General features: G+C 37.0%; 2 protein-coding genes across 4 annotated transcripts in view; one reads left to right on the top strand and one right to left on the bottom strand.

Annotated features, from left to right (window-relative positions):
* Positions 1 to 3,105, top strand: part of AIMP1 (aminoacyl tRNA synthetase complex interacting multifunctional protein 1) — a 31,948-nt gene extending 28,843 nt beyond the window's left edge. For all 3 annotated transcript variants that reach the window (XM_003205496.4, XM_019614679.2, XM_010709801.3), the window contains exon 7: positions 137 to 3,105. In XM_003205496.4, coding sequence (XP_003205544.1) covers positions 137 to 303 — 167 coding nt within the window. In that variant the 3' untranslated portion in view covers positions 304 to 3,105. The remainder of the gene's footprint in view (positions 1 to 136) is intronic.
* On the bottom strand, positions 1,966 to 11,660 carry GIMD1 (GIMAP family P-loop NTPase domain containing 1). Its single transcript, XM_003205497.4, has 3 exons — positions 6,144 to 11,660; positions 4,449 to 4,865; positions 1,966 to 2,235 (listed from the first exon to the last, which is right to left on the bottom strand). The coding sequence occupies exons 2-3, from the start codon at positions 4,839 to 4,841 to the stop codon at positions 1,966 to 1,968; spliced, it is 663 nt and encodes a 220-aa protein (XP_003205545.1). The 5' UTR covers positions 4,842 to 4,865; positions 6,144 to 11,660.
* Positions 11,661 to 18,392: the final 6,732 nt, after the last annotated feature.

Genomic DNA, 18,392 nt, shown 5'->3' with positions numbered 1-18,392 from the left:
CTCACAGGTAATATTTCTTTCCCTTAAAAATTTGTACAGAGATTCTATGTGAGCTCTCACTAATGTGTGCTCACATAGAGCTCTTGCTATTTCTTATGTGTTGTGTGCTATTAGGTTGTTCTTTGTTTTGAAACAGGAGATCCTGAGAAGGAACTTAATCCTAAGAAGAAGATTTGGGAGCAAATCCAACCTGATCTTCATACCAATGACCAGTGTGTGGCTACATACAAAGGAGTTCCATTTGAAGTGAAAGGAAAAGGAGTCTGCAGGGCAGAGACCATGGCAAACAGCGGAATTAAATAAATGGTTGTTAGCTGCTTGTTCAGATGTTGAAATGGAAAGTAATGCAAGCACAATAAAAAAACCATGAATATTATAACCCTCTGAAATGCATGTCTAATACCTTTTTTTTGTTTGTTTGATTCCTTTCCCAGAGATGCATAATGTTATACCTGTAACACTAACAATTCACTCATTTCCATATTGACTCTCTTTGAGGTTGTGTTCTGTGAGGTATTAACCACTCAGTGATTGATTACCAAGGCTCATTCATGGAAGGACTAAAGGCTGATGATCGTATTTTCTAGATAACTGAAAAGTTAGGAGGATCCATGAAGCAAGAACATCTCAATAAGGAAAACTTTCTGCCCTATTCCTTGTGTGCTAACCTCAGTGCTAACAGTTGGTCAGAAGACTGCAGCTGTTTTCATTCTTAACATCTTTCAACAGTTTCAGTCCTCTTTAAGCATTTTTCAGATATATTATAAACTTCTGCAAATTTGTTTTTGGCTGTGTTTTCTGTGTAGTCTGCAGACAGTGGTAATGGGAGTATTAAATTATGGCCCCTTATACCTCAGAATATGCAAAATGACATATGAAATATGTTGCTATAATAGTTTTGGAGTTTCACCTTTTCCACCTCAGTAGTTCCTTCCTAGTGAGGGAGATGTCTAATTAAGGATGAGTAGCTAATAGATTGTCAAGAAAATGTAGTCAAATATGAAAGAGCTGGTTTTCAATGCTCAAAACACACAAACTTTTTTTCCATTTTAATATATACTTTGAATAATATTTTGTACAAAATATGCTTTGATTTTTTTTAACAAATTACTTCTAGGTTTTATTTGAATTATTCATAATGTATTTAAAACAGGCACAACAACTATGGTGATATCATTAAATTGCTCCTTTTTAATTCTTGCCTTTCAATAATCTGAAAATAACTCTTGGAGCTCAATTCACAATAAAACTTGAAAAGTAACTATTTAGAAATGCTTCACATGTTTCAGCATGTACTATTTAATTAACTGTCTACTGTCTAACTGCTCACATGGTAAGCACTTATCTAACCACCGACGTAAGAAATTTACCCAACCTGGATTTCGTAGGCTTTGAACTTATATAGTAAGCTGGGAGATAAAAAAAAATCGAAGTGGTAATGATACAAGATTAAAAGGAACCAAACACAAAAGAAAAATTAACAGATAACTCTATCAGATGAGTTCTGTATGTGCCTATACAGTTAACTGTGTTAATTTTTCTTGTATCTGGGAATAAGCAGCAGAAGTTGTTATTTTAAGTCTGCCAAATAGCATTAAGCACATGGGGAGCTATTTTAACTGGCCTAAAACAGTGTGTCCAGTAATACTTATTAAACAAAATACTTCAAGTATTTTGTTTCTCATGCGATTGTAGCATGAAATCTTACTATTGACTGCACTCGCATTTAGAGCGTGATTTGGAGTACTAGCTTGTTCTCGTGTGGTTGAAATTAGGATTCCAGATTCAGTAGTGTGAGGTACTCTATGAAGGGCATGCAGTTTGGTAATCTAAAGAGATATTTCCAGATGTATGTTCAGAGGTATTTGGTAGGGATCTTGAAGATTCAAATTGCTGTCTTACCTACTGTTTTATAAGATGCTATATAGCGTAGAAAATAGACAAATGAGCACCTGAAAGCTAATTTTATTCCTTGTCATGTTTAAGTAGCACTCGATAATTATTTTGTCTTATAAAATTCAAGAGCTTTCTTAAGACAGTAGTTCTTTCCTCTTTATTTATGCTCTTTTGATTGTCTAGGAAAACATATTTGTTCTGTACTGAGCTCAGCAGTGATAACAGGGTACTTGAAGCTTTGTGCAAATATGTTTCCTCACTGAATCCAGCTGCTTCTGCCTTGTCTGCGTGAGTAAGTAAAACTGCAGTGAAATCCTTCCATGTGGGACCTAGGAGTTCCTGTAATGAAAAACAAATCTCAAATTCTTTTATTCATTTTTTCTACTCCCACCACATAATTTTGTATTAACTGATCATCTTATGTTTTGTTTCTGGCAGTAATCCAGTTTATGCTATCTGAGTTGCTGAAATTTTGGGGGACTTTGACCTTTAAATACCTAGGCATCGCCTTCTAGTGGAAATAGGTAGCTGTGCAGTGAAAACAGTTGACCTGTTCTGCAGATGTTAGAGTTTATTCAGTTAAAAGTGTCCACATGTAAACAACAAAAATTGTTGTTTAGCTTCATCACACATCATCAGAAATAATATGTAAAATTCAAGTAGCTTACATTATTTTCTACATATAAATACTTGTATGCTATCTTTAAGCTCTTCGAAAAAAAGATTTCTAAATCACCTTGCGGTGAATAAATAAACAATTTTATGTAACACTGATTTCAGTAACAGCTGTATCTTTTTAAACTGAGCTGTCCTTGGCAGCACAGGAATAATGACAGAATTTCTTTGACTACAGTTCTTCATTTGATAGAAGGGAATGGGGGAACCAAGCTAGCTTTTTGTCAGTATGAAAGAAGGTAATATGAGTAAGAGATTGGGCTTTAAGTTACGATTTTAGAAAATTAGCAACTTCAGTGCAATCATGTGAATACTTGTCTGTGTGAAAGGAAAGCTACTGTATTCAAGTTCACCTTATAGTTATTTCAAAAACTCTGTAAACTAAAAGTTTAAATGCATAAAACTGTTTTAAAGGATATCTTTGTATTCCCAAAATAAATAAGGAGTTAGACAAAGGATTATGTTACCTTAATAGTGATTAATCTGTTTTAGATGTTAGGAGTGAGAAAAAAATAAACTGCAAAATAAACTTTATTTTGGTGTAGACTGTCTGTGGAAGAGTTGAGAGGCTAGTTTTAGAGGAAGAGTGGTGCCTTTAATTATCTGAGGACTCGGGTAAGTCAGTGCTATTATTAGTTATGAGATCAGTATCTGCCACTCTCCTAATACATTAGACTATTGGATTAAAAAATGCAGACTTAAATGCCAGTAGTCTTCTGTATGCACTACTGATAGACCATCCCTAATATGTAGAGGATTATTGTGAGATCTCCTTATTGCTAAAAGTGTAGTCTTCATGATAGTTTCTTCTTGGATTGGCATAGTGAAACACAACCATAGTGAAACACAACTGTTGTTCATAATCCCAGCACTTGGACGACTGTCCTGCCCCATTTGTTCGTGGCTGATGAAATCATAGCATGATAGCCTTTTAAGGAGATAATAAATAAGTTATAATTAAGAAACAAGGAAGTGTTTTCTTACTGTTTCTGTTTTAACATGTTTTATTTAATCTCTACTAGGGATTTTTAAACCTCCATTAAAGGAGAAGGGTACGGGGTCATCTACTAGGCTTTTAACAGCCATGTGGCCTTGATCCAAAACAATCTAAAGATGATTTTTCATTGGCTTAAAGTAAAAATTCTAGATGAAAGTATTGATTCCTCTTAAATAACATGAAGTTTAGAGAAATGGAAAAGTAGAAATGTATAAAGAAGGGTAACAATGAGAAAATATATATATGGATTCCATTGAAGGCATTCATTTTCAGTGTCACCTCCTCCCATAAATCTTACGTAATTACAAAAATTCTCTTCCACAAAGATTCAAAATATTTGCTTCAAGTGAGTAGTGCTAGATTTCCTTTGCCAGAATAAATCTGTTAACTTTCTAATTTTTCCCCCTTGAATAGATATAGCATTAGTTATAGTGACTTTCTGTATGATTCTGGACCTATTATTCTCTGCTTTGGGCTGTGTTCTATCCTATGCAGAGCACAGGAGCGTGAAGCAACTAAATTTTTACTTCAAATAGCAAGTCTCTCCAACAAGCTAGAAGTGTCATAGTAAACCTTAGACTAATTTCTGTGAGAGAAGCTTACTGTGCTAGGTAAATTTGATTCCAGAAGTGTCTAGTGTTGAATCAAACTATAGTATAGCAGCTCTTGATTCTCTTCTCTCAGATTCAACGTGTGTGATGATGGTGTACAGTGTTAGAGCTATGAATGTAATTACATATTTCAGCCGGTGGATTGGAGAGTGTTCCAATTTTTAGCTGCACTTCTCTAATTCATATCTGCAGTCAATGTCTCCATAGTTACTTTCAACCAAAGACAAAAGGAGTTGTCGTTACAGTAGAAACTTCTATTTATTTCTTACCTGGATGAACAGAATTGTTTGATCATTTTCATCTGGACACAGAGGCAAGTCAGCCCTAAGGACTAAAAGAGCAAGATGCAGACCTTCCTCTCTGAAGTGGTGAGCCAGTGCAGATCTCACTGTGTGTTTCACCTGCTCTTTGCTCAGGCTGCTGTGAGGGTAGCTTGGAGTGTCAAGTACCCGAACGCGGAGAACTAGCTCACAGCCATTTCTTCGTGTAATCCCCAAAATACGGCAGCTGCACCCAAGGCTGCAACAAGTGGTCACTGAGCTTGGAGAGAGATGGCTTTCAAAGTCCAAGCTGCCTAGCAGGCTGTTCCCAGCAGCACTTTTGCCAGTCTGAGTTCTTCCAAGGACCGCAAGGTTGATTGTCATCTCATTACTGTCTGCCATTGTCTTTGGTTTATGTCTGCAAACCTGTCATTAAGTGAAGATGGAATAACATGAGCTGTTTTAGATCACAGACAATCCAGCAAAAATGTAAGAATATAGTCTCTTGAGTGCCTTTCCTTGCCTGAAATCTTTAAGGACTATTTGCTCTAGACATTCAGTGCAGCTCATGCATATCTCTAACTCAAGATCTTTGCTGTCCTTCTCCAGTCTCCCACTCAGAAGAAGCAAGACCTCCTGGCAGTTCTCACAAGAAGGAGAGCAGCTTGATAGGCTGTGCTTCTGCATTGCTGCAGGCTGAAGAGCTGGGAAAGAGACAGGTTTCAGAAGAGATTTAGGAACATTGTGAGGCAGATAAAGCTAAAGATGGGCGAAAAGAACAGAGGGGAAAGGAGCTGAGAAACAATTGTGGAAAATGCAGAAGAAAGTGATGAAGAAGGAGGAAAACTAGGGGAGGAAGAAGTTAGAATAGTGATAACCACGTGCTCCTGTTACTAGATGACTATAAATCTTTACCTGTTTTTTGAGGGGAAGTGAAGATAGTATGGGAGAAGTAGCTTTTAAAGGAGTGTTTCTGCAGCAGAGAACAGCTTAGAAGCTGTTAGCTTTTGTCAGCTTCCATTAAAACTGCAATAGGTAATGATCCAAAAGGGCATTCTGATACAGGCAAATATAGGAAGTATGTCTTAATTAAAAAAAAACAAAAAAAACAAGTGAAACTAGTTAATGCTGCAGATTCAGTCTCCAAATTTAGACTCTAGGCATTGGAAATATACGTTATCATATAGACTTCTGTAGCACAGTGGGGAAGAAGAGTGTAGGCTAGTGGTTAGAGAAGGGAAATGACTTCACAAATAAGCATCTTATTTTCTTCTTTTCTGTATTTATCTAATGGATTTCGCTGCACATTAATTGTCTCAGAGGAATTTTGATTGATGAAATAACATTCTGGTATTTCAGATGAAAAAGCAATTGGTGAATATGCAGTTTTCTTATGTGATCTTTTCTTGGAGCATTTGGTATTTTTTATGAAACTTTCCATTATCACTTCACTTTTAAGAATGCCTGCCTATTCTCTTTAAAAAAGACACTTTATGAAGTTACTGTTATCAGTTTATTCATTGATCTAAATGTGAATTGTATTCATCTTCTGTAACATAATAATATTAGATGGAGGACATGAATTCGTGCGTTCCTTCCTTCTACCTCTTTCTTCCTGCTGTTATAACCAAGGATTTTTCTTTTTTTTCCCTATATGCAGTCTACATTTAAATGCTCAGGTTAATTTCATAATTTGTCACTTACCTTATATTTTCTGAAAGTCTTTTTTTCATTCAAGCTTCATTCATAAACCGTGTGAGCTGAGCAAGAAGTTCGTACATGAACTTTGAAACTTACAGCAGCAATGTACCACACTGAGACTGTTACGTACACAATAATCTGGTTAATCTATTACTGATAGATCCTCACTCAATTTGTTGTGTTTGGTCAGTACTTAGCACTGTCTGATACAAATATGGTTTTATATATAAAGTGGGTATTTTTGAAAGTTGATTAATTTCTACCAGCAGTTTAATGTGAGAGCGATAATGGAGGTAGTAGGTTATTTTGTGTTCTTGAATGTGTACATATATGTACGTGAAGAGTATGTGCACTTTCTTTTATTCTTATAATGAATTGATAGCTGCAATATCTTCAAAATACAGTGTGAAACTTATACAGATGTAAAGCTATTTCTCTAAAAAGGTAGATTAAAATAATCTGAAAATAGATAAAAACACAGAAGTCATTTGTGAATCTGGAAGAAAATTGAAGAAAAGAAGACTGGCACCAGTGTCAATCGTGTTCATTTGCTGTTGGCTAGATAGGTGCAATCCTTTCTTTGATCACATGCTATGCTTGGTATGTTTTGCTGGCAAGTGTAATTCTTTGCCATGCTATAGTAGTACTAAAAGCAAAGTTAAAAAGATATCCCGGAAAAAAAGATCTATCGCTTACTTTTTAGGCTTTTTCCCCCAGGTAAGAAAGTAACTAATTTGTATTTCTGTGCCATAGTGGGAAATAAATCTACATTTGTGTTTTAATGACTGATTTCTGGTAGCAGAACAGAGGAGTGCTTATCTGTTTGCAGAGAAAGGTTCAGCTGTAACTCCTCTCTGACCATAAATTCTAGGTTGATGGAGAGATGTGTTTAATCCAAGAATCTGGTAATGAAAGAACAGGAATCTGGTATGTAGGCTTTCTGTGGTGGGAAGAAAAGTGAAGACACTTTCCAGAGCCCATTTGGATAACACTGTTATCCAAAATGTAGCTCTATGTGGGAGCTCCTAAGTCGCGGTTTAATGCAATACGAGGTCTGCTTCAGCCTGCAGCAGTGTAGTTAAGGCTTCGGTTCTTCCAGAAGTCTGAGTTCCATTATGGTCCCACAGGTGGAGGGTAGGAGCTAATGGTGCTTTAACAGCCTCCTTGGGTAGCTCACATTATTCTTCACGAATGAGTTATTTTGTGTTGCCTGGCTTTAGACACCCGTGTACAAATTTTGTTGCTCTGTATTTTTAAGAGCACGTACACAAGTTAGTTGCCTTTAGACAGCCTCCTCTTCTTCAACTTGCCTATTTTGATGAGAGGTGAGACGTTAAATCTTTCCTTGTGTAAGTAGCTGTGGCATCTACTGCTCCTACAGTTCCTACTGTGAAAAGCCTAGTGTGAAGGTTAACAATGCAGAGTGCATACAACTCAAGTCCTACACAGGTTCTATCTTTATATATAAAGTGTATAGCAAAGTTCCTTTCTCTGCTGCTGGAAGCAGAATTGAAGAAGAGTGCTTATAGGGTGACGCTTGAAAACCAAGAGTAGGTCAGTTTCATAGAACTATGGATATTTCCAAATACAAAATCTGGGTGCTTCACTTGATTTGACTGGAAGTCTTGACTTTGGTTAGATTGTCACAATCTAGTTCAGCACATTTGTTAGGCTGTTGTTATGCATGGTAATGCCTCTCGTTAGAGCTAAGGCAATGTACGTCATCCAAGCAGTCACATTAGTAGCCCACCAGGGAGACAGTTTAAGCTGTACATGAACAAGGAAGGATTGATTCAAAATATCAGGAAAGCTGGAATTCTAGGAGAAATGGAGTCTTGTATGTAAAATACAGTTTGTTCAGCTTTAGGTAGATCAGAGCTCTTACACTGGCAAAACTGCGATAAAATTAAGAACACTGAAAGCAAGGCAGTGTTTAAATGTTAGCTAAAAGTTACCTGACCGTTCTTCCCCACCAAAAAATGCAGTTTCTTTCCATTAATATTATTACTGTAGCATAACCTTTGACAGGATGCATCTGGAATGTCTTATGTCAGCATGGACAATGGATTTTAAGAAGTCATATTCCAAGCAAGGTAAGATGGGAATCAAACTGTTTTATATAACATTTGCTTAATCTCCTTGAAGTACATGAAAAGAATCCTCCCCAAGGTGGCAGTAGCAGCTTACTCCACAGGTACTGTAAAACTCAGCTGGGGGTCCCCTTGCTCTAGAATCCAATGCTGAAATAAAATACCAGGCCAGAAATAAGCTGAAGTGTTAGAAGTACAGAGCAATTAAGAGAGTCTTGAAACATCTGCTGAAATAATGGAGATGTGGAAAACATTTTACGACATTTTTCATTGTCGTAAGGGATTTTTATTTATATTTATATGAGACATGTTTTCTTTCTCTAATATATAGGACAGCATCTTAATGAGTTTGAACAGCAGTAATTCAAAGGTAACACTTAAGAAACTGGAAGTTTTATTTGTTCTTCTTTACATGATTCTTCTAAAAGAGATCTTTTTTTCTCTAGCTTTTGATTGAGTTGGTGACATTTACTGGGGGCTTTGGATCTGAGATCTTACAGTCTACTGGCAAAAGTTGAATTTGCAAAGAGCAAGTACAGAATGTAACAAAATTCTATTTGATGCTTTTTAGCACTACTCACTGTCTGTGGGTAAGCTATTGTTTGGTTTTCTTTGTGTTTGTTTAACTTTATTTCCAAAATGGCAAAGAGAAAACTGAAACTGAGGTCTATTATGGATTGGCAGGCAAGAAAGCTCCTGGAACTTAAAAATGAATCTTTTACTGCTCCTGTAGAAATACCGTGCAAGTCTCGTAAGGAATTGTTAAGAATCTAAGGAAGTGAGGCTCCTAATCAAATTGAAAATAACTGGAGCTTGGGCATGCTGCTTCTTCAGATTTTGAAACAGTGCTAAAAGCATTTCCAACTTTCTGCTGGATTTGTATGTGTGTACAGCATTAACTAAAGTTGCAGTACATTTTTGTCACATTACCCTGTCAGCTGTTGTTCTGTTGTATTCCTGTGATCACCCAGTTGGTCTGAAAGCACCCTGAGCAAGCTCTCCACCCTCCTTGTTAGTGTGTGCTCCAAACAGGCTACTCTTATAAACTGAAATGACAAAGGTTCTTTTGAGGCACCACTTCTCTTACCATGTGTCTCCTTTCAGTTCCCACGCCTTCCCATCCCTTAAAGCTTCTTTCCCTATGCGGGCTCTCATTTGAGCCAAAGATGATGCCGTGGTAAGTAATTTAAGATGTGCTTTGATGAAGTTCTCTTACTTAGAGAAAACTCAGTGAGGCCATTTGGTGGATTGCCACACACACAGGCAGGCTTTAAGCCTTCTCATACAACATGAGAAGTACAGAAAGGTATGCAGGCCATGTAGTTGGTGTGGATTCAGTTCTGTTAGGCATGTAATTTCAAAGAAAAGCCAGACATGTCACTGCTAAGAGAAGGACGGTCTAGTGATGCTTTATTTCTTTTACACTGCATTCTCTCTCTTGATCCTAAAGGAGCGCACTCATAATATTCCCTAATGTTTCCTTAAAACAGACTTTTTTGCTTGCTTATTCCTATCTTTACTGTTCTTGGTATTTTTGAAATAATGAATTAGCAGCAATCTTCAAGATGCTTCTTTATGTGGTATGGATGGCTGTGTGAGTAGATTGGTTTTGCCAAGAAGAGAGAAAGAGAAGTATAGCTATAAACTAATGCAATTGCACCTGCTTTGGGACACTGTACATCTGCAGAACTAACTCCTTAGGTTCCCACTGTACCTCTTACAGCAGAATATTGGTTCAGGGCAAATGCTCTTGGTAAAACAAGAACTCTGTGTTTTAAAGGAGATGGAGCAGAACTGTCAGCATGATTAGAGCATCTGCCAGAAGTTATTTCTATATTCTCCCACTGAATCACAGAATTCACAAGATATCCTTTTCCTTTTTCCTCTGCAAAAACTTGAAATTAGATACCGTTATCTTTGACATGCTAATCTGGTAAGTCTCTCTGCTGTGGAAGTATTGTCTTTGCTCAGTTGGCAGGAGTGATGTTCTTCCAAAGCCTTCGCTTTTCAGCGCTTCTCTATAAGAAGCTACTTTTCTTTTTTCCTGTTAGTATGACATGGGTTTGTGTGACATGGCTCTGCAAAATGCTCGGGGATGCATTGTACAATGGGACATATCCCATTCACTGTCACAGGCTGCCAATTTCCAATTCTCTTACTAATCCACACCTTCTTTGGTTTTACTAGCGCTTTCCTCTTGCACCATATCTTTTTTTTTTTAATATAGAAGGAATATTTTTGATACATTTTACTGTACTATGCTGCCTTTTGAGGAGATTCCTTGGAGATACTTAAACTTGTTTGGGTCTTGTTTCCATCCATGGTGCCAGGATTCATTTTCTCTAGCATAAAGATTAGACACGTGCTGCTAGTGCCCAGGACTGGCTGTAAGGCTAGACAGCAAGGCTGATATTTGTCTCTGTGTTAACTGATTCAAGTGAAATAGGCAAAAAGACGAAGAAAAAAAATTAAGACTACATATATAAATAATAGTAAAGGAAAACTAATGAAATTGTAAGCTTTTGACTTCAAAGGCAGATGCTTGGGTAATACACAATATCCGGAGAGCATGAAAATACAGACTTAATGAAACCTATTTCCCTTACACATACTTATCTGGATAAACTTTGTGACTGGCCACGTATATCTGTATTGACAACATGAGTCAGACTACTATGGTTGTTCACTTTCTTCTGATTAATCTTGAGTTCAGCCTCATAAATAAAAGTATTTTGTCTCTGGAGCATATGTCCTATGAATGGAGAGAATACCTGGAAGCTCAGGAAACCTAGATCTGGCTACTGTTCTTGTAACTCTCATTCCACTATTTAAAGAACCTGCACAATTTCTCTGATTCCTCATCTAAATAGTGGAGGGAGTCTTCACCTCTTTTGGTAATGTATAGTAGGAGTTATTTAGCTGAAGGCCACAGATTTTTGCCGGGCAACAGCAACATTATCACTACTTCTTTTTAATGTTATCATTATTGCAAAATGCTCAATAGGAACCCAGATAACTTGAGGCTTACTTTCCAGAAGTATTCCCATGATGCCTGGAAAGGCTATAGCCATAGAAGTTGCAATTCTACACAGGGATGTTTGTTTGCAGTGCTACTCAAATGTACTCTGATCCTTAAGTAGTTTTTCACAGAATGTTGGGAATATGAACCATAAAGTTTCAAGCAAATTGAATTTGAGAATATCTTCCAGGATGTTTCACTATGTCAAGCCACTGAATATGTAGTGTCATTATTAAGGTGTAAAAGTCATTTTACAAGCCAGTGTGGCTTGCTCTGGCAATATTTAGAAAAGTAGAATTGCTGTGTCTGGTATATTAAAACTTTTAATAGTGTGTGGGAGGGTGCAAAGTATATGGTTGTAAAGTTGGTGTGTGAATTAGAACCACGAGCCCAGACTCTGTAATTAATCCACTTTCATGATTTGAAGTGTGATAGACTGTCTTCTTATTTGGTGGCTGGAAATCTGCCTGTTAATGTAAAATACAGAGCTGCATCACCACTTGTTTCCCTGAAGTTAATGTTTTATAGCTATAGACAAGAAAAATGAAAGTATGGAAACATTACAGACTTAGTTTTGGTAAGCGCTGATATAACTGGGAGCAGAGGAAGTATGCTTGAGCTTTAGGTAGAGCAGAAAAGGAACAGCAGAGGGGTGAGAAATTTCAGGTTATTGTTTTTTTGTTGCTGATTTTTTTTCCTGGGTTCCCCCACTGCTCTTGTATCGCTGCTCTTGGCAAATTTCATTTTGCCAGATGCCTTCAGATGCAGAAGGTTGATACTCGCATATAGAAAACTGTTTCCTTCAACTATGACTGTCTTTACACACAGGAGGAACTGGTTGCATCTTCTATCTGTATGGTTCCTTAGTTGGAGAATGTTTTTTTCCCCTCCTGTATCAGATATCTCTGTTTTTTGCCAGTGCTTTCTGAATCTGATGCAATCCTGAGCTCTCTGTATTGAGGATAACTGGGGGCAAGAGAAGGCTTATGAAAACTGTGTCAGGTTCTATGCTCTGATAATGTAAGTTGGAATAAAAGTATTGTCTCTTGGTTTTTATCCAAGTACCAAGTCCCCAATATATTTTACAGTACAGAACAGTAAGACATGGGAGGAGTTTAAAATGTGGTGTCATGCTGTGGCCAGCTTCTGTGGGAGAGATGAGAGCGTTCCATTTTTAGCACAATGAAAATGAAGCATGGCTGGGGGAAGCTGAGCAAAAATGTATTGTCATGTGATTTTGAATAGGCCTTTTATCATCAAAACAAAGATGTATAGGACATAGCAGCTCATAGAGAGCAGCCATATAGCAGAGACTAAATGTTGACTCCCAAGGAGGTAGCAGAGGTTTCTGCCTAGCTAAGTGAACAATGGAAAGAAATCGGGGCTTCCAAATACAGCTAAGTACATTTTTTTCCAATTAAAAACGAATGTACAGGGTTGATGTTGTCACATCGACTTCCTTGTAGCTAGAACCGTGCTTGCCCAATATCATCGGCTAATATTTTACAAAATCTTTTTTGGTCAGCACAAAGTAATTTATGGCTATGAAGAACAAACAAGAGCGCTAACTTCTTTCAGTCTACACCCACAATTCTTTTTTTAGAAAACATATTTGTCTCAAGTGAGAGAACAGATTTATTTTTTAGAAACAGAACTGTAGAGAGGGAAGAAAATTCACAGCTGTCAGCATTTCCATAACCTCACAAGACCCAATTTGTTGTCTTAATTTATGGGGAAAACACATTGTTTTTCTGCTTCAGGTTTGCGTAACTGGATGCTTATATATACACAGCATTTGTGCAAAAGATGTGCTGCTTTTAACATCTGTCAGAAAACAACTCCTTCCTGTTACTGTCTTTTGAATGTTTGGGACTTTAAACTGTTTTTGAGGGCTCTTACACTAGGAAAAGGGTAAACCCATCCTGATTTAAGAAAGTGCTTCTTTAAGACATATAAAATTAGGCTAAATTATCAGTTTCTTTAGAAAAGACCAGCTACTGACTAAGTTAAGCAGTCTGATCTGGTGCTTCTGAGGGGCCATCAAAGAGCTGCAGTCATGTCCTGTATGATGCCTACTGAAAAGATGGCTGTAGGGAGACAGCCTTGAATAAATGGTGGAGGGCAAATCTTCATTGTAAGTACGAGAACTCTCAAGTCTCAGTGATTTCATATATCCTTGATATCACTTAAACTGCCCGGACATGAAATACATTGTCTTCTGGCAGCAAGTGACAGTGTTCACCAAATGCTGGAGGGGTTTAGTAAAGGCTTCAGTCACGCAGTAAGGACTTTAAGCACAGCAATATTCTATTATTTTCTCTATCCTTCAGAAACATAACTTCATTGTAGTAATTAAAAAAAAAAGAAAAAGGCAGTTTCTCAAAAATAGTAGGAAATAGCTTTGTAAATCTGCAGTTCTTAATTTGCCATAAACAGAGTACCAGTGACACAACGTGGAGCTGACAGGCTTTGTATAGGAATCTGCTGGAAAGGGCAGACATGAAGCACTGCATGTCAAGAAAGCGTGAGAAATAATACGGAAGATATTGGTTTTGGGTGTTTTTTTTAATAATTTTTTTAAAAGTCTGTTTAGAAGATGTGAATTTCAATGGCTACATGAAATGTGAACTATATGTCAGTGCTGTCTTATTTTTATTTAGTCCACAAAATCTGGCATACTATCTTATTCTGCATGATAATCACTGTTATGGGAGACTCAGCTTGTGGACCCTGGCAGCTGAAAAGAGGAGTTGCACAGATGACTTCACACTGTTTAGAGTTTCTGCATTTGGGGAATATTATGGAATTGCTAACAAATTAGTTCTTTTTAATTGTAGTGGCATGTATGCATTTCCTGTCCCAACAGTCTTATTCATAGCACACCAAAAGAATTACATGATTTTTTTTTTCCTTTTGAATGCAAACAGCATGAAGAAAAATTGTTTTCTAGACATCAAAGAGACTGAAGTCAAAATGACCAGTTCAGATGGCAAGCAACGGAAATCTGAATATTGGCCTGTTTTATACCTTTAACAGTAATGAGACCAGCTATTAAAGCAGAGGAAAAAGGGCAGAGGGGACTTGCCCACAGTTTGTATTGATAAAAGAAACAAGTTGGCTGAAAAATTGTAATTGGGGTGACAAAGTAGTGAAATCAGCCTTTTCGGTCCTCAGTATAAGGATGATGTGTACATTTAGATTGTAATTTGGGTAAGACATTGGATACTTCAGTCAGTCCATGCACAGAGTGACTTATGTAGTGTTTCACCTTTCAGATCTAGAGATATAGATATAGATATTTAACCTTACTGAAACGTAGATTTAGACTTGGGAGTCATTTCTATAATTTCTATCCTGCAGCCATGTCTACAGTGAAACATGGCAAACACACAGTTTAGAGCAGGAGGTTAAATATTTCAGAAGAAACAGTGAGGGATTGTAAAGATGGAGCAATTTCTGACATGGCATGTTGCCAGGAAACACTGGTTGTCTGTTGGCAAAAATGTCATGGGAGCTTTATTCTGCTAATCCCTCTTGTCCAATATGAAGTTTAAACCTAATATCAGTTATGATTATTTAAATACGGTTAAAAAAAAAAAAAAGGATGCAAGCCCTTGTGCAGGCCTAGGAGAAAGGAAGAAAACATTGTGGCTCCTGTTCTAGACTAACACAAAGTAAGGCAGAAGCTGCAAAGTAAGTTGACTGAGTGATGAAGGAGAGTGACTGGTTTGTACACTGGTTGGTTTATTGTTTGGAGAGGTCTAGCCTGAGTCTGAAGAACTTATAAGAGTGATGAAAGAGATGTAGTGAAACATAGAAAGATTGTACAGCTTTGCTCAGAGCTTTTGCTCTGGGGTCTCCAAAAGTGAACGTTGGTGCGGCTGCTGATTGGGCTCTCTGAAAGTGAACATTTGGTACTGGAGCAGAAAGCAGCAGTACCTTCTGTGGCTTAGGACAAGATGAGGCTTAGGTCATGAGCATCACAGTGGAATTGTTCAAGTAGGCTATGTCTTCCTTGTCTTAACCTCTAGATGACAGTTCTAATTTCTAGAAGTGTTTGGTGTCCAAGAATGTTTACTGGATTGGTGGGAATTTCAGCAGTTAATATTTGGCTTCTCCAAATCATGCAGTTTTCATTCGTTACTTGTTCTTTCAGTTTTTCTTTTCTTTGGCAAGGTCTTGGAAATAAGCAGCATCCTATGGCTGTCAAACTGTTCTTTTTGACCTTCTTTCTGCATCTGTCTGTCTCTTTCGTATTCACCTTGAACCTGGTAAACACTGTTGCCTGCAGCGCTTTAGATTCACTGACTGCAAAGAGTGTAGAAATAGTTGAAAGCATGAAACTGTCATTGTGAAAGTAGCTTAAGAATACTGATCGGGCTTTAATATGTGGAGGTACTGATAAGAACAAAAACAAGATGGAGGATTTGTTAAGGCGCTGTTAAATTTAACCAAAAAAAAAAAAAAAAGTTGCTCTTGCATTGAGCCTCTAGAACGTGACAATGGTAAAATGTCATTATAATTAGATTTACATGAATCACAGTAAGTCATGATTCCTGCAAATGCAGGAAATCAAATTTCTTTCTGCTGTACCCCAGAACAACTCAGTTCATTCTAACAACAACAGTGCTCTTTTAGTTGGGTGTACTTATAAATCATTTGAGTTATGCTGGTTAAAACTGAAATAACATTGATGTAAGCGAGACGTTTCACTTCAAATTGAGATGGCAAAATATGTTCAGCCTCGTGAGAGGAAATGACAATGAGAGCTATGGCATACTACAGAAAAGCTGAGCATTATAACTCTTGGGGTCACATTGAGAAGCTCTTTGTAAGGCCACAGCCTCTCACTTCATATTTTCCAGTGTCCAAACTGACTTTAACTCTGTTTAAAAGAAGGACACTCAGACTTTTATTTTTCCTGAAAGTTTGCATTCTCATTTCACTCACTTTCACAAAGAATGTTACCTCAGAAACAGTAAATGGAAAACATGTGCTTCAGGCCTAATGGTATTGCTGTTTTGTATGGTCAGCTCCAAGTTCACAACATAAAGGCTTTGTTAATCTAAACTGAAATAAAAGCAGCAGTCATAAAGCATGTGATATATAAACTCTCATATAAAGTTGTATTATATTTCTCTTATTATTTTTAATAGTTTGGATTGAGAGAGAGAAAAATGTTTATTGAAATGATAAAAAGCAGCACTTCTCTAAACATTCCTTCTCAAGAAAGGGAAGACAAGCATTTTGTCACTGATAGAAAGTTGCAATGTTAAATGTCTTTTTCTCCTGGTACTGATTACTCTTAAGTGTTGTGCATTTTGCATACAAAAGAAAAAGAAATAAGTGAGCACTGGAAATAAGATAATTTCACAGCTTTTTAAAGGAGGAACATTTTTCTGCTCTCATTAAGTTCTTGTTCTGTCACTCTCAGTCATGGATTTAATTTGGTTGGTTGTGCCAAGGAAAGGAGTTCTCCCATGTCCCTACTTTGATGGTGTTTGAGTGCAAATGTAAGTTGCATTTGTCTTCTGCAGAGTCCTTTTTTGTATACCTTGCAACTCACTTATGCAATTGATGAGGTTGAATCCCTCAAAATGTTCAGTCTCTGCTAGAACAACATTAGATGTTGTACGTTGAGGTTCAAAGGATGTGGTTCACATAACACAGGTTTCGTGTTGGATAGGCAATGGGAGAAAATTACTGGCCTTACTGAATTGTTTGACAGACAGCTGCAGTTATAAAATCCAGAGATTCTGACCTGCTAGAATGTAGGTGCTACGTCTAAGCAGTAATCCCAATGCTTTCATTTTGGAATTGTACAGCCAGCTTTTAAGATGCACAATGTTTTAGTTATTCATAGGTATCATGGGAAAACTTGCTTCTTTTTTAGGATTATGGATCACTGCGTGTGTGTCTGATTTTTCTCTCTGAAAAATCTTTTTGGAAAGGTGTGTATTAAAAACAGGACCCTCAGAGGTAACCTGAAGGCTAAACTATTTCAACAAGAAACTAAAGCTTCTTGACAAAGGTAAACTGTGAAGCTGAAAACCAGAACTGCATGAAAGTGTTTCGTATATGTTTTTTCTGAGATGCTGATGATCATTTGGCCATATTAAATTACTTTATAGAACAGTGTGCAAGAGTGTGAAAAGTTTTTAAGATCTTGATTTGGAGATGTGCCTTTCAGTTTGTCTCAAACTATGTTTTCTTCACTTCCTTGCTGGTCCTCATCAAGGCCATTACCTTAGCATTTGAAAATAATGTAGATATAATATGTACCATGCATATTTATTCATTACATTTTAGCTGTTTTCTTCTTAAGGCACAGAGGGTGAGTTAATTGTTATAAAGTGATACGGCCTTTGGGTAGGTTAGTCATCAATTTAAAACTAATGATTTTGGCACTCTGCAGAGAAAATAAGAACAAAAAGTGTATTATTGGAAAATGAAACTAACAATTCTGTGACTTGTAAGCAACACAGTGCTTTTGCCTTCAGTTTCAGCTGTCTTCCCATTTCCCTAACTTCAAAATTAATTCCTGACTTTATTCTAGGTAATATATTTTGTAATTTCCTTCGGCACCCTTAGAAAAAAAACCTTCAGCATTCACAGTAGATTCCTTTAGCCAGCCAAGTGTAACTTTAGGACATTATTAAAAAAAAAAAACACTCTCATTTTCAGTGTTCAGTTATGGCTGCTCTTTGTAGAGCCTGTATCCATTTCATAACATATATCTTACAATACTTGTTTTAGAGGACTTTAACTGGGATATCCTCAAATATATCGCTCCTCTTCTCCTCCTCTTGAAAATCACAGTTTCTCTTTTTACAGTTGTTCAAGAAATCAGAAACCTTATTAAAAACTGTAAAAATGGAAAAAATGTGTTCTGTGAAGCCAGAATATCTGTCTAAGTAGTTTTTATGGTCCATTTTTCCTTTTGCACAAGATCAAAGCATCAAGGGACAGGAAAATAGGGTGAGAAAAGTCAATTCAAGCTTGCAGAAATCATGCTCAGGCCAAATATTTATCCTGTGATTCATCAAAAATGTTGCAAAATACAGTGCTGGATTTTTAATGATCTAAGGTTTCACTGCCAGTTCTTGTAGGACATCCTGTTCTGGTGCAATTCTTAAAGGAAAA

Source organism: Meleagris gallopavo, chromosome 4 (genome assembly GCF_000146605.3).
Source record: "Meleagris gallopavo isolate NT-WF06-2002-E0010 breed Aviagen turkey brand Nicholas breeding stock chromosome 4, Turkey_5.1, whole genome shotgun sequence".
Taxonomy (NCBI): Eukaryota; Metazoa; Chordata; class Aves; order Galliformes; family Phasianidae; genus Meleagris; species Meleagris gallopavo.
Note: the sequence above shows the minus strand (reverse complement) of the source record. Positions and strands in the feature narration are given on the sequence as shown.

Bases quoted from the DNA above. Each gene is read 5' to 3' on its own strand.
- GIMD1 (XM_003205497.4), bottom strand. From the start codon at position 4,841: ATGGCAGACAGTAATGAGATGACAATCAACCTTGCGGTCCTTGGAAGA. The intron at 2,236-4,448 runs GTAAGAAATAAA...TTTTCATTACAG, and splicing joins AAACAATTCTGTTCATCCAG to GAACTCCTAGGTCCCACATG.